General features: G+C 40.5%; 2 protein-coding genes and 1 pseudogene across 2 annotated transcripts in view; 1 reads left to right on the top strand and 2 right to left on the bottom strand.

Annotated features, from left to right (window-relative positions):
• Positions 1-1,157: 1,157 nt before the first annotated feature.
• Positions 1,158-15,725, bottom strand: part of LOC115726011 (GDSL esterase/lipase At5g33370-like) — a 31,166-nt gene continuing 16,598 nt past the window's right edge. Inside the window, exon 5 of the mRNA XM_048284645.1 lies at positions 1,158-1,624. Coding sequence (XP_048140602.1) covers positions 1,389-1,624 — 236 coding nt within the window. The 3' untranslated portion in view covers positions 1,158-1,388. The remainder of the gene's footprint in view (positions 1,625-15,725) is intronic.
• LOC115733816 overlaps positions 1,750-15,725 on the bottom strand; it is a 30,581-nt pseudogene continuing 16,605 nt past the window's right edge.
• LOC125316402 (germin-like protein subfamily 1 member 7) lies at positions 12,993-13,984 on the top strand. Its single transcript, XM_048284672.1, has 2 exons — positions 12,993-13,211; positions 13,299-13,984. The coding sequence occupies exons 1-2, from the start codon at positions 13,094-13,096 to the stop codon at positions 13,850-13,852; spliced, it is 672 nt and encodes a 223-aa protein (XP_048140629.1). The 5' UTR covers positions 12,993-13,093; the 3' UTR covers positions 13,853-13,984.

Consider the following 15,725-nt stretch of genomic DNA (forward strand, 5'->3'; position numbering starts at 1 on the left):
ATTGTAATATGTTGCTGGGTTGTGCCTATTCCTATGATAGCTAGAGCGTGGCATAGATTGCACGCTATTGATCTGTTATCGATTTGCACTATATGTTTAGACCGCTCCGAGCCAATCAATGCCTTGTCGGGCTTATGCGTTGACTCACTAAGATTCATATTTCACCCCGTTGTCGTTAACCCTTTTTCGGGGTCATAGCTGTGGAGAACTAGAAGTGGACGTGAATCTTATTGGAGTAGTTTGGGGAGTAACATGAACCCCGACCCGATATTCTTTGTGGGTTGTAGGAAGTAGCCCTGAAGTGGGGCCTGTGTGTATAAATATACTTCTCGGGGTTATCGAATAGTCTTAAATGAAATCGACTTTTATGGATGTTGATTGTTGTGTATCCTACTTTACTATCCCTGCTTTGATGTGTTGTCCGGGAGTAAATCGTTTCCAGAAGATAAAAAGAAATGGGTCGATAACGTGTCTAGGACGTTATCCCTTATAACCTGAGGCGTTTAGGTAGGGATATGGCGTACCCGAGGATAGGGGCATGACTAGCGTACCCACGTCAAGCTATTCTATTGTCGCATAGCATGCCACATTAAGCTATTATACTATCTTGTAGTTTGTCATGTCAACTTCTTCTGTTGTGGTGTAGCATGCAAGCGTGAGTTTGTTGTTGCGTAGCCTACCGAACCAGTTCTTCAACCATGAGTTGATCAGATTACTGATGTCTTCAAACTGACATCTTCTACCTTACCTCAAGTTTGAGGGGTGTAAGACATAATTAGAGCATTTTCCTGAATTCTCCATATCTCAAAGGGCATATCCCTGATTGATTGGAACCGATATCATAATATCTTCTTACTTTAAATAGTCATCTTATAATGCCTTAGGATAATGCACTCTCCATCGTAACACAGAAAAGTACATAGAAACTCTATCAACTTATTTTTGGCCAAATATATATATATAGCAACTCAAAAGTTGCTTTGCTCTCAATAACTAATTTCAACTCATTGTTGCAAAGTTTTGTTGACGAAAAAAAACAGAGACGATATTCAGCTCCATGATCTGATTTAATTGCTGGTTTCACAATGGTTTTTCGGGAGCTGGAGACAACAATCTCATGAATGAGGCAAATTGGCACCAGTTCTTCCTAAAATCACTTGAAACAGATCTTTTTGTCTCGATTATTTGAACAACCTGGTACAGTTGCTTAACCCTTCACCGGCACTGGATGACTTATCCACACGTTGGGCACTTCTCATCTGAAGCCCCATTACACTGAAGACAACCACACGAAACCAATAAAAAGAAAAAAACGGGGAAGCTCGTACTAGTAATGCAATTCTTGTGAACAAAATCGATACTTTGTTCACTGCAGATGAAGATGTGTATCAGATCAGGACGAGTAGTCCAGCTCCATAATGGTGCTGAGGTTCAACGGGCTCATGTACTTGGTCGACCTGATCATCATCTGCTGCACGATCAGCCTGTTGTCCTTCTGAGATGGATGAAACGCGTCCTAGAATGCAGAGGTCTCTGTTTGGGCGTAAGTTGGACAACACGGTGCACAGCCCCACGCCATTGTTTGGCCCTTGGCCACAGCATGCTATCCTTAAGGTCACAAATCCTGCCATGACCGAACAAGATTAGAGATCATGAAATAATGGCCACATCGTTTGGTACGCGTAGTTGTTGGACCATTCTTATTTTGTGGCATGGCGTAACTCAATTATGTTTGCAGCTATGAACACATCACTGCCCAGTTTGTTGTTCAGCCGTCTCAGCATTTGGATGAGTTGGGGGTTGTACAATGCCGCAGCCCTTTGCAGCTCGGCCGAGCACCCGCCATTGGTGCCTCGCATTGCAAGCTCCGCTGGGACGCAGCCCAATAGCCCGGTCCCTGTCACAAGAACCCTTCCTGGCCCCTAATCTGTACAGCTATTGGAGTAATGTTTGAAATAGGGAAAAGCTAAGTCAGTCAGAGGTGTAATTATGATCTCCATAATTGTTACCAATATGTCACAACAGAGAGTTATTTCTTTAGAGGTTTAATTGCAAGAAAAGCTGAAGTCGAATTACCAATAATCGGTACTCGAAGATAAGGAACTTGACATATTGGGGCAGACGGTAATGTTGGGATCCGACAGAGTTCGGTACCAAGTAGTAGTTGTTCACGAAATCATTTCCACCCACCGTGAAGAGAACTAGTGCTTCATTTACGAGCCGCCGTGTCTGTTCCACTCCTATGAGGCCGCGTACTCTCCGCTGGTACTATTGGAAGTACTCAAATTTTCTGAATGTCCGGATGATGTTTAGCTGCAAAATATTGGAATACATGTAGCATCGCAGACATTAGTTTTTGTATGTCAGGAGAATTGATCATTCACAGGAAAAAACCTGACTTCAGTTAGAGGGTAAATGTGAACATGCTTGTCAATCGTTAGCTGAAGAATGAAAATGCTCTGTTCACATTTGATTCTCAGTTCATGATCCGGCTGTGCTTGCATGAGTATACTTATGTGATCTTCAGTTGAGGATGCCGATTACTTACAAATTGAACTCCTGTATCATTGAGGATACCAATCCCAGCTGAAGCAAAGTTAGCACCCACAAGTAGTCTTCTTCCTCCAAAGGTCAGGGCTCAAGTACGGCAATGTGGGTTCTGACCCGATTTGTTCACCTGAAAAACGACGGCCGATCAGAATCATCGCACTTTACAACAGTTGGAAAAGGAAGAGTGTAGTAGTGTACAATAGACATAAGAAACTCAACTGATTATGTCCGGTATGTTGAGGCCATTGTAGAACCGGCCGGTAGGTCTGTGAGTCGGATAGTCAATCCCATATGGGGGCGAGTCAGCACGAGCCGTGGTCGCCAAGTAGTTGTTATTACCACTGTCGACGGGCGAGTCTCCAAACACGAAGAAAGCCCTGGCCTCAATTTGGAATGCATTGTCGAACAGGATCAACACGAGCCCCCGGACAATAAAGGGATTGAAAGATGATGAGCCAGCCATTGAACTACCGAATGATTTGCAATAGATATCATCAGCAAATGACTTGCATGATTACAAAACTCGCATTACCATGCTCAGTCATACATCTATAACTCAAATAAACTAAGTGGTCCCTATTACTCTATATTTTGCAGGATCACTCATTACTCGTCCTTTAGTTATAAGCTGACCATATCAGATCTCTGCTACTTCTTCTCTAGGGCTTCAACAAGAGACTTGAGCTTATGAGCAGTCAACGGCTTCTCAAGCCACACAGACAGACCCGCCGCCATAGAGGCTTCCTTGTCACCTCTGGAGTCCCGCGAAGTCACTCCCACAACAATGCTCTTTACCCCTATTGCTTGCCGCTTCTTCGTTACCTACACATGCGAACACAAGGAAGAAATCGTACTTTATATTTGCAATTGATATTGTACACATATGTGTGTCAAATATAAGATGAAATGAAGGATTAATTAATCTTTACTTCAGGGCCATCCATAATGGGCAAATCCATCTCCAAGCGAATAATATCGAAAGATGAACCAGAAACGTGAAAATCTAAGGCCTCCTTTCCATCTGGGGCAGTTTTAGTCAGGAGTTCTTTTGCTACTTTGAGCTTGCTAACAAGCATCTGTTGCACTCTACACACAAGCACGTTCTCATCGACAATCAACACAGATAGCTTTCCTCTCTTCGATCCAGAATGATCACTGTCCTTGTCACATCCATGATGGCTCCTAGTACTGGGGCTCGCCATTGTCTCGCGTCGTTGGAGCACCTAATTAAGTAGGATGGTTGTCCTGCAAAATAAATTTGGAGGATTGAAGATCATATAAGTTCAAGTTCTGCATGTGTTTCCAAACGGGAAAACAAAAAGATGAATGATCACAAACATGGTTAATCACAATTACTTTGTTGTAAAATTTTTAGCATGTCATATGCATGTGAATGACAAAAAAGTAAGAAGACAAGAGAGTGAAAACATGGCATGTAGCCGTTTCGCGACGTGATAGTACCTATGAGAACATAACTCAAATAAGTAGGATTCTCCATCTTAGGGCAAACAATTTACCCTTTTAACAATGGAAATACACTAAAATATAAGGGATTTCTTGCTTAGATTTTGAGTAATCCTTGAGATGTTTGATTAGTGTATTTAGACAACATTTGGTTTTGAAAGATCTAAATGCCCTGATCCAAATGTGCTGGGCCTAGTGGCCTATCTCGGGAAAATTACCAAATTAGTCCTAAACTTGTTGTATGGATGTCAATTCAGTCATAAATTTTTTAATTTTTGCCACTTTAATCCTAAACATTTGTATGAAATTTCAACGTAGTCCTTCTAACTAATTTTTATCGAAGATGACTGACATGGAAATCAATTATTTCTGATCGTCCCACATAACATGTTGCCAGCTTAGTGATTTTCGCAAAATAATTGAACGAAAAAATTACATTTAAATTTTATGCAAAGATTTAGAACTAAATTTGTCAAATTGGAAAGTTTAGAATTGAATTGGGATCCATAAATAAGTCAAGTACTCAGTGGACATTTTTCCCCGCCTATCTCTGATCTCCATATTCTCAATGATTGAGATCATAACATTATATAGAAAATGTTGAAAACGTTTGATTCATTGTTTTATCTCCTAAACTGACAAGGATGAAACAAGGACCAACACAAGCAAAATGCGTGAAACATGCACGCACGAATAAACAAGCTTAAAGGCGCAAATTCGGAGATCTATCACTCATAATTATGTCACTAAATCAAAAAGATAAGCCGAATTGCACGAAAATCCAATACCAATTATATGAATAAAACCCTAACCAAGAAACTTGCAAAGTAAGACTAAAAATTATGTTAGTTTAAATTTAAATATTTTCATCTAAGAGATAGAAAATAATGTCTGAAATAACAGAATAAATGAAATAATAGAATAAACACCTATACAATTCGACAAAAAAAAAATAGCCTATTCAAATAAACGCCTATCCATTTCTAAATCAAAAGCATCAACAAATCAAGAACATTAATTCAACATTGCTTCATTGCCTCTTGCACAGCAAAATTGTCTAAAAAGTCCTAAACTTTTTGCATTTTTGTCAATTCAGTCCTAGACATTCTAATTTTGTTAATTGAGTCCTAAACATTTTCACGTTTTTTTCAATTGAGTCCATCCAATAAATTTTAGCCAGAAATTGATGACATGAATGCCGACCGTCCTACGTGGCACAGCAGTCGGGCGACGTGGACAATTTTAAACAATATGTCTTCAAAATGTCTTTATTTATTTTTGTATCATCATTTTATTTTTCCTTTTTTCTTTTCATTGTTTTGTATTCTTAAAGTGGCCAACTAGGGCCCGGTGACCCCCGCGGGCCACAGCAAGGAAAAAAAATAAAGAAAAGAAAAAAAAAGAAACATAAAATAACTAATAATAAATTAAGAAAAAAATCAAAAAAATATTTAAAATGTTATTAAAAATTGTCAACGTTATCGTCCGTCGAGCCACGTAGCACCCACGCCATCGATTTCTAGCCAAAATTGGCCGGATGGACTCAAGTAGCAAAACGTGAAAAGTTTTAGGACTTAATTGGCAAAATTAAATGATTTAAAACTGAATTAGCCAAAGTATAACAGGTTTCAGACTTTTTGGACAATTTTTGCTCCTTGGCCATAGTGAATATGTTAAAAAACACAAACTTCACGTCGAGTTTTCATGCGTCGGAATATTCTAACAAGCAAATCCCTGCGAATATATTGAAATGCTTTTTCCGGCTCTAAATGATCAACCTTTTCAAAAGAGCTCTCCAAATTTTCAATTGGTAGCTCATGAACGACCTTCTAAATAGAAAATTTCATAAATTCAATTCATTCATGGTTGTTATTGCGAAAACCTCGAAATGGGTAGATTGAAACTTTTCAACAAGGTCGGCAAGGTCATCGGTTGTTGATCTCGATAAGTTAATACCGTTCCGCCAGGAAATGGCTCCACACGATGAAATACATTTCACCGAAGATTGGACTTCAGTTCAAAGGAATGCTCCCACCACACAACCCTCTTGACATTGTCAATGAAAACATATTTTCAGCAGTCTATTGGCAAAAACCATGTTACAAGAGCTTTGGGATCTTCGGCCAATTTCTCATCAGCTCTTTGCCATCTTTCTATCCATCTTCCTTTAACTTATGCAACTGAGAGTAAGCTCTGCCCTTGAATTTTGAAGAATTTTATGCAAAAAGAAAGAAGTTTTCGAAATGGATTGATGATCCTTTTCTCAGAGCATCATCTCGTATTTATATTATTAGAGGAATTAATCACGTACAATTAGATCCCTAACAATGTGACAATCAAATCCCTCAAAATATGAAATCCCATTAACTAGCCCACTTATCATGGAATTTATGATATTCCATCAATTAGCCCACTAATTATGAATCTAACTCTAAAACAAATATTACAACACCCCCCCTCAAGTTGGCGCATGGATGTCGCACATGCCCAACTTGGACACGTGATAATCAATTACTCGTTTGGTCACCGCCTTAGTGAATATATCCGCAGCCTGTTTCGAGGATTGAACAAATAGAGTACAAAATTCTCCTATATTAAGATTTTCCTTGATGAAGTGTCGGTCAATTTTCATATGCTTAGTCCTATCATGCTGGATAGGATTATGTGAAATACCGATAGCAGATTTACTATCAGAGTAAATCATTAATGGCTTCTGAACTCGGAATCCCGGATCATCCAAAAGTTTCTGAACCAATAATAATTCACACATTCCCGAGCCATAGAGCGGAATTCAACCTCTGCGCTTGATCTAGCAACAATGTCTTGCTTTTTGCTTCGCCAAGTAACTAGGTTACCTCCAACATAAGAACAATAACCTGAAGTAGATCGCTTGTCATTCACTCTACTAGCCCAATCTGCATCGGTAAATGCCTCAACCTTGAGATGACCATGGTTCCGAAGCAATATACCTTTACCCGATGTGCCTTTCAAGTAACGAAGAATTCGAGTCACAACATCCATATGATTAGTATACGGATCATGCATGAATTGACTTACAAGACTGATTGCATAGGCAATATCAAGATGTGTATGAGAAAGATAGATAAGCTTTCCAACAAGACTTTGATATCTTTCGCAATCTACCGGCTCCCCTATCTTGGCTTGAATCTTCGCATTTGAATCAAGTGGAGTATCAATAGGTTTACATCCAAGCATTCCTGTCCGAGATAGAAGATCAAGTATGTACTTACGTTGACATAGGAAGATCCCATGTGAGGAGCGAGCTACTTCAATTCCAAGAAAATATCGCAGTTTTCCAAGATCTTTAATATCAAATTCCTTTCCCAATGCGTTCTTCAATCTAACGATTTCACCAGTATCATTTCCAGTCACCACAATGTCATCCACATACACAATTAAAAAAGTTGAGAGAGAACCACTACGGCGAAAGAACATGGTGTGATCAGCATTACTCTAGGTGTATCCTTGAGCTCGCATAGCTTTGGTGAATCCGCCAAACCAAGCCCGAGGTGATTGTTTAAGCCCATATAGAGAACGTTTGAGGTGACAAACCTTTCCAGGAGTAGTGCTATCTGCAAAACCTGGTGGAATGTTCATGTAAACCTCCTCACCAAGTTCTCCGTGAAGAAATACATTCTTCATGTCCAATTGTTGAAGGTCCCATCCATAACGTGCAGCACATGATATAAGAATTCTTCTTGTATTCATCTTTGCTACGGGGGAAAATGTCTATTGATAATCAACACCTGCAGTTGAGTGAATCCCAAGGCCACTAGTCAAGCCTTGTACCTATCCACAATTCCATCAGCTTGTTGCTTAACTACATAGATCCATTTGCACCCCACTATTTTCTTCCCGGGAGGGAAGGACACCAAATTCCAAGTATGATTTTTCTTCAAAGCCTCTATTTCCTCTAACATGGCATCTTTCCATTTTTTTTTTTTTTGTTGAATAGCACTCTGCCAAGTATTAGGAATAGACACAGAGTCTAAAGAAGAAACGAACGACGAATATGATGGAGAAAGAACAGAATATGAAGTATATTCATCGATAGGATATCGAGGCTTACCAATACAACACCGTTTACCTTTACGGAGAGCAATTGGGGTTGTTTCATCCTCATTATTGTTATCATTGTTAGGACTAGGCTCCGACAGTGTTGTATTGGATTCTGGTATTGCCTATAAAGACTCACCGGGGGGATTATCGGGCATAGCAACCTGTTTACGAGAATAAACATGTGAATAATCTCTTTGAACAGGTGAGACCTCTTCTGGGGGTACACTTTGATTCACAATAGGGTCATCCGTCTGCTCTGTTGATAATGGCACCAACAGCTTAGGGAATGGTTCAATAAATGTCGAACTAGATATCTCGGAGAGTGGATTATCAAAAACAGCTTCAGAGTCATTAAAGATAACATCTTTGGAGACATAAAACATACGAGTGGATGGATGATAGCACCTATAACCTTTTTGGGAAGAGGAATAACCTAAGAAAATGCACTTAAGACTCCTAGGAGACAATTTATTTTTCACCCGATGATCTCTAACAAAACAAACAGGCCCAAAGATTTTTGGTGGGAGGATAAATGTATTTTTCTCGGTTAACACAGCAATTGGGCTTCTATTTTGTAGAACCCTGGATGGTATACCATTAATTAAGTAGGTAGCTGTAAGAACGGGTTCACTCCAGTAGGATGGTAGGACATGCATTTGAAATAAAAGAGAATGTGGAACTTCAAGAAGATGTCTATTCTCTCGCTTTGCCACACCATTTTGTGCAGGGGTATCCACACAACTAGTTTGGTGGAGAATACCATGCTCTTGTAAAAAAATTTGAAAGGAAGAGGCACAATATTCTCTACCGTTATCCGTTTGAAGATCCTTAATGGTAGCATTAAACTGAGTCTGAATTATTTTGAAAAAGGTTTTGAAGGCATCAAAAACATCACTTTTATGTCTAAGTAAAAAGACCCGAGTTGCTCTACCAAAATCATCAATAAAGGTCACAAGTCAATCATACCCAAGTAATAGATTTAACGGGGAGGGACCCCAAATATCATAATGAACCAAATCAAACGAAACAAGACTTCTATTATTTGACTATGGATAAATAGTTCTAGTATGCTTAGAATAAGTACAAGTATCACGGAAAAACTGATGATCTTTAACTTGATTCTTTAAACTAGGAAAACATGAATAGAGAGTATGAAGTGGTGGATGCCCCAAACGTCGATGCCATTGTCACAGAGAAGAAATAGAAGCCGAACCGGAATCTGCAATGCTAGCCTAGATAGGTGTTGCCGGTGATCTATCTAGCCAGTAAAGTCCATCACGTACACTACCACCGCCAATCTTCACCCCTGTCACCAAGTCCCGAAAGACACAATATGTAGGATAAAAGATTACTTTGCAATTGAGATCTCGAGTAAGACTACTAATTGAAAGTAATTGATTTGGAAATTTCGGAACATGAAGAACCGAAGATAATATCAAGGATGGAGTGCAAGAAATTGATCCCTTTCCCGATATAAGAGAAAAAGATCCATCGGTTATCCTAACTTCGTCTTGTCCGGAACATGGTTTATATGATTCAAACCGATATGAACATCTTGTCATGTGATCGGAAGATCCCGAATTTATGATCCAAGGAGATGAATGGGAAGATATACCCGAAAAAGGATGAGTGGTAGAAGAAATGGCAAATGCACTAGATGCCACATGAGAGGAATTAGGACCCTTCAGATTAATCATATCCCCGATAATTTGATGCATCTCCTCTTTGGTGACATAATTCCCAATATCACTAGGACTTGCAGACTCATAACTTACTGGCCTAACCACCTCGGCTTCATGAGCTTGTGAACGACCCTTATTCACGCCTTTGCCCTTACCGATTCCTAGTGGTTTTCCATGAAGTTTCCAGCACTCGCTTTCGATATGATAAGGTTTACCACAATAATCACAGCGAAAAGATGACTTATCTGTTGATAGTGGGATATGAACTTGAGAGGATCTCAACATGAGAGACATGATAAGAGCTGAATGGTTGGGAGCGGGAGTAGGAGTCATAGAATATAAGCGTTGTCGTTTGTCTTCCTTATGGACCAAGGCATAGGCCTGTTGAAGGGTAGGAAGAGGATCTTTTTGCAAAATGTTTTGACGCACGATATCAAATTCCGGATTTAAACCCATAAGAAATTGATATACATGTTTCTTATCTTCTTTTTGTTGAAGTCGACCAACGACATCCGCAGCAAGTCCCTCATAAGTGTCATCATAAACCTTCAGCTCCCGACACAAAGTACGTAGCTCCGAAAAATAAACACTAACGGACATACCTCCCTGTTGAAGTTCCTGGATCTTCTTCATCAATTCATAAATCTGAACATCATTTCCTATCTCGGAATAGGTATCCTTAACCGATACCCAACTATCCCACGCTGTCCGCATAAAAACATATTGTTTACAAATACCATCAGTCATATGATTCAAAAGAAATGCCTTTATAAAGGCATCTTCAGCCAACCATCTCGAGAGGGCCGTCGGAGGAGTAGTAGGTCTTGGTTTCTCCCCTGTGAGAAAACCAGTACATTCTCCCGATGCAATACCGATCATCATAGATTGTGACCAAAGTAGGTAATTAAGGCCATCAAACTGAACCGAACCGGCGGGGAAGAGAATTTTTTCATATTTCCGCCCGATTTCGGAAGTAAGAGAATCAACCTTATCGCCAGAATTTTCTAACATCACTACTAAATGTCAATAACTTGAGATGGAAGAAAAAAAATATTATGATCTGATTAGATCATAAAAAGTGACCTCTATTTAGGCCGAGGTTAGGCCAAAACAATAAAAGAGAGTCATATTAACTAAGAGAGTTGCAGGCTTCGGCAAAGAGATGTGGTGAAAGATGTGGTGATAGTGATGATACAACAACGGAGAAGGTGGTTTAAGGTGGGAACCAGGAAACTAGCTACGATACCATGAAGAATTTTATGCAAAAAGAAAGAAGTTTTTGGAATGGATTGATGATCTGTTTTTTAGAGCATCATCCCATATTTATGTTATTAGAGGAATCAATCACGTACAATAAGATCGCTAACAATGTGACAATCAAATCCCTCAAAATATGAAATCTCATTAACTAGCCCACTAATCATGAAATTTATGATATTCCATCAATCAACCCACTAATTATGGATCTAACTCTAGAACAAATATTACAACAAATTTATACCTCACCAATTCCACCTCCCGATTCTCGGGAATGTCCATGTATTCACTAGTGAGCCAATCCATAAATGTGGGAATATCTACATCCAACTTGAGCTTCCCCTGGACCCCACGGTCACCTAATCATAACTTCAATCCCACAGCTCATCCCGTGGTCATAACCTCCACATCGTCCACCTCATCAATTCTACCAACTGCCGCCATGCCAACCCTTTTAGCGATTCTAGCTAAGGGCATCATCGTGGTCACCCTCTTCCTAGCAGCCAAATCCACGAGCTACGATGCGACTTCAGAAATCATCTCCTTGCCTGTTCCCATACAAATCAAACTCCACTCCACAGGTCGGGTGATGCCTCTTCCAAACTAGCTGAGTGAGCTCTCTGAACAATTGTCTAGGGGCATTACTAGCCGGGGCACCACTTCTTGGGTGGCCTAACTCCCTGAAAAAGCAACAACTTTAGGTCAATTCCATATTCCCCCCTAAACATTTTTTATCTAAAAAAATACCCAACTTTAGGTCCAGTCCTAATTATGCCCTATACATTTTCTGTCAAAAAAAAAAACCCAATTTTAGGTCCAATCTCAAATCTGCCCCCAATTTCAATTTTTAGACAAAAAAATATCACCAACTTTAACTTTACTCCCATATCTGCGCCCATTAGCCCTCTGTCAAAAAATGGTCCTTAGATGTCTCTAATTTTCACATCGAAAAACGGTTTCGTATTGGAGACAATTTCCACGTCGCCTTGCTAACATTGATTTCCCATTGATGTGGAAATATCAGGTCAAATAACTAATGGCGATTTGACACTAGATTAAAAGTTTGTGACTTTTTTTGAAAAAAAAACTCCTTGATTTCATATCAAATAACGATTGCGTTCTGGAGATAATTTTTCATTTCACCTTCTTTATGTGGATTTATTACCGACGTGGAAATGCCACTTCAAACAACTAATGATAATTTCTGGATATATGGTTAAGGGGACAGATTTGAGGCTAAATACAAAGTTTGTGTCTTTTATAGACAAAAATAGTTTTTGGGGTAGATCTTGGACTAGAGTTAAAATTGGTGTTTTTTTTTTTATAAGAGAAAGTTCGGGGTAGAATTGGGACTGGACCTGTAATTGAGGGATTTGTTTAGACAAAAAAAAAAGTTCCAACGCAGAAATAAAACTAGTCCTAAAGTTGTTTTTTTTTTTTTTTTCAGATTAAAAGAAGTTTGGGATAGAATTAAGACTTGACCTAAGTTGACATTTTTTGTGCCCTTTATGGGTATCCTCCTTGGACCAGATCGCTGAGCAAGCATATTTAGGAGTTCCTCATACAACTGCCTCCATGGTCCGTCGAGATGAAGATGCCTATGGAAAGCGTTCTTCTGCAATCTAGATTACTCAAAATCATTTTCGGACATTAGACCTCCCACAAGAAATGCTCGTTACTTGGTAACCTTCTTTGTATGCAAAGAAGTTGTCAAAGAAATGAAGAAAAGGTACAAGGATGGAAACCTCATCATACACCATTTCCATATTACGTGATGTGCACTTTTCAAGCACGAGGAGACGAAATCAAACGGATCGCCAAGTCGTTGTAGTTGTTATAGAGTCATCATTCGACTGGAGAAGGGGAAAATAGATAAAACCTCTGAAGACTTGGTAATCTGCAGGGAAACTTGCTGAACAAACTATAAACCGGGTCAAACATTTTCATCTATAAAGAGAGATCATGTTGCCATGCAACTCCTCACTCCTCCCTCAAGCAATACTAGTCTGTGCAAGGATTAGAACTTGAGATCAAGGCCCTAACTCCTGTCCACAACCACGATGAAGTTTCTTCCAGTTAGCTTTCTCATATTGGCTTTGGCAACTGCCGCTGCTTTCGCTTATGACCCGAGTCCTCTTCAGGACATATGCGTGGCCACCAATGACCTCAACTCTGGAGGTTGGTCCCCCATTCTTGCACTGTTCATATCTTTCAATTCTGCCTTATGATGTCCAAACTATAATGCCGATTCTTTTTCTTATGCAGTATTTGTGAATGGAAAGTTCTGCAAGGACCCAAAACAAGCAACAGCTGATGATTTCCTCTTTATGGGGTTCAGGAATCCTGGAAACACATCGAATCCGCTTGGATCAAAAGTCACACCGGCTTTCGTCGACCAATTTCCGGGACTCAACACTCTTGGAATATCCATGGCTCGCATCGACTTTGCTCCCGGCGGCCTAAATCCTCCCCACACTCACCCCCGCGGCACTGAGGTTCTGGTCGTGGTGGAGGGTACCCTACTTGTTGGCTTCGTCACATCCGACCAATTAAACAACACTCTCTTCACCAAAGTCCTGTACAAGGGCGACGTGTTTGTGTTCCCTATTGGTCTCATTCACTTTCAGTTGAACATCGGAAACACCTATGCGCTGGCCTTTGCCGGTCTGAGCAGCCAGAACCCGGGAGTCATTACCATTGCTAATGCCGTCTTCGGAGCAAAGCCACCCATTTCTGCTGATGTTCTCACCAAGGCCTTCCAAGTGGACAAGAAGGTTGTTGACTACCTCCAGGCACAGTTTTGGTACGACAACAACTAAAAGAATCTGCGACCAACATAAATTACACGGAATAATTGAATCATGACTTACATGATTAACCTTGTTTCCATAAGGGGTTGCTATACACATAATTAAACTATGTACTCTTGTCTGACCAATTCGAATAAAAGATTGTTACCTCTCTCTCTCTCTCTCATGCGCAATGACGATGACCGGTTTCATGCCTCAACCAAATGGCTATAAATGTGAAACGAAACGCACATTCTCTATGGAAGTGTGCAATAATATTGAACTATGAAGAATTTGGAACTCTGAAGGATGTTATCTGAGATTAAGTAATGCTTATCAGATCACGAAATGTGTACTCTGAAAAGGGGACCGTCAAAGTTATGTGCTAACCTAGTAAATAGTCTGATTTCAAAATCCTGTCATTGGTAGAGCGTTCGAAGAAATCATCAGGGTGATCATTTACACACACTGCCCTCAGGTGGCCAAAAAGAAAAAGAACAGCTGGAGGTTACATCTTTATCCTGGAAGAAGAAGTTGCGGAAAAAGTATATCGCGAGTTCAAGTTTGATAAATTACAGCGGACGACATTTCTCACTTTATCACCCACGTACTAAATTCTGCACATAACTTATCTTTTCCATTAGTATGGCCAAAAGAAACATCTTTTGTAGTCATTTTCTTTCACGCCCCAACTCTCGGGCTTGCAACATCCCTACCAATCATCATAGGTCACGAAGGATAGTGTCTCGGGTACACTATCGGCATACGAATTTACGACGCATGCGGAACGTGCAATTCTCCCAAACAACAAGATCAGCAGGATAGTACAGTAAAAAATCACGACAGTCCATCGCGGCAAAAGACAATTTCATTCAATGAATCAAGGTAGATGAGTTTTAACCCTACTAAGCTATAAAAGATAAATGCAACCCCATTCTTCGGGGCGGCTCACTAGGACCTCAAAAAGATACACGATCGGATAAGGTTAAGCCATCATCTACTCCCAAGAAACTACTCTAACATCCACGACCTAGCCTCCACGGGGCTCCAAAAAGAGGGCTGTCACAACTAGGTCCTAGAACCCGACCAGAAGTGGGCTTCGACTTCATGTCAGACTTGGGGCCCACTACCTCCCCATCTGGTGTATCCAAATCCATAGGATCCCAAGAGGGGACAAGGGAGCGGATTAGGCAGTCCCTCATGTCTCCTTAGTAGACCATGGAGCACGCCATGTTCATTGAGAAACCAGGCCTGGAAGAGATGTAGCATTAGGTGCGGCAAACCTTCCTCGACCCGGATCTCGGTGACATGTTGCTCCCGGACCCGCCCCGAGGGCACTTCCTCATGGTAGATAATGTAGAACCGTTGGTCGGTAGGGACGCCTAATCGGACCTAGCGTTCCATCGATCGAGACCTGAAATGGTTAAACGACAAGGTAATAAATAAATCTCAATGAGTCAACGCCTAAGTCCGATTAGGGCGTTGGTTCGCTTAGACGTCTTAACAATCGGTCACGTCATCAAAGAGCAGATATTTCAACCACGTGCAAGTTTACTCTCCAGAGGCCACACATAATGTAATGCAAACAACTTAACAGTCAAACCAACCAATCCAATCTATTGGCAAAGCATCACATCACTTGCATGCACAGGACACCACATGTTGTCCATTTATTATCATAAACGACCCCGTAGATCCAGCATACTATTCGGTTGGTGCTCTCCTGGCATGACCAGGCATTGTCCCTTACTTCCGGCGATGGCTTCTGATAGTCCATGTGACTCCGCTCGACCAATCAAAAGATAATGATTGTCGACACGGCACGGAACTAACAGGAATCCTTAAAAGGCTTCAGCCCTTCACAAGCTACGACCAGCAAACGAACAGACAGAAGACAATAACT

The sequence above is a fragment of the Rhodamnia argentea genome, chromosome 1 (genome assembly GCF_020921035.1).
Source record: "Rhodamnia argentea isolate NSW1041297 chromosome 1, ASM2092103v1, whole genome shotgun sequence".
Lineage (NCBI taxonomy): Eukaryota > Viridiplantae > Streptophyta > Magnoliopsida > Myrtales > Myrtaceae > Rhodamnia > Rhodamnia argentea.

Excerpts from the sequence above, each read along its gene's own strand:
- LOC125316402 (XM_048284672.1), top strand. The coding sequence starts at position 13,094 with ATGAAGTTTCTTCCAGTTAGCTTTCTCATATTGGCTTTGGCAACTGCC. Across the intron at positions 13,212-13,298 it reads CAATGACCTCAACTCTGGAG|TATTTGTGAATGGAAAGTTC; the intron begins GTTGGTCCCCCA and ends TTTCTTATGCAG.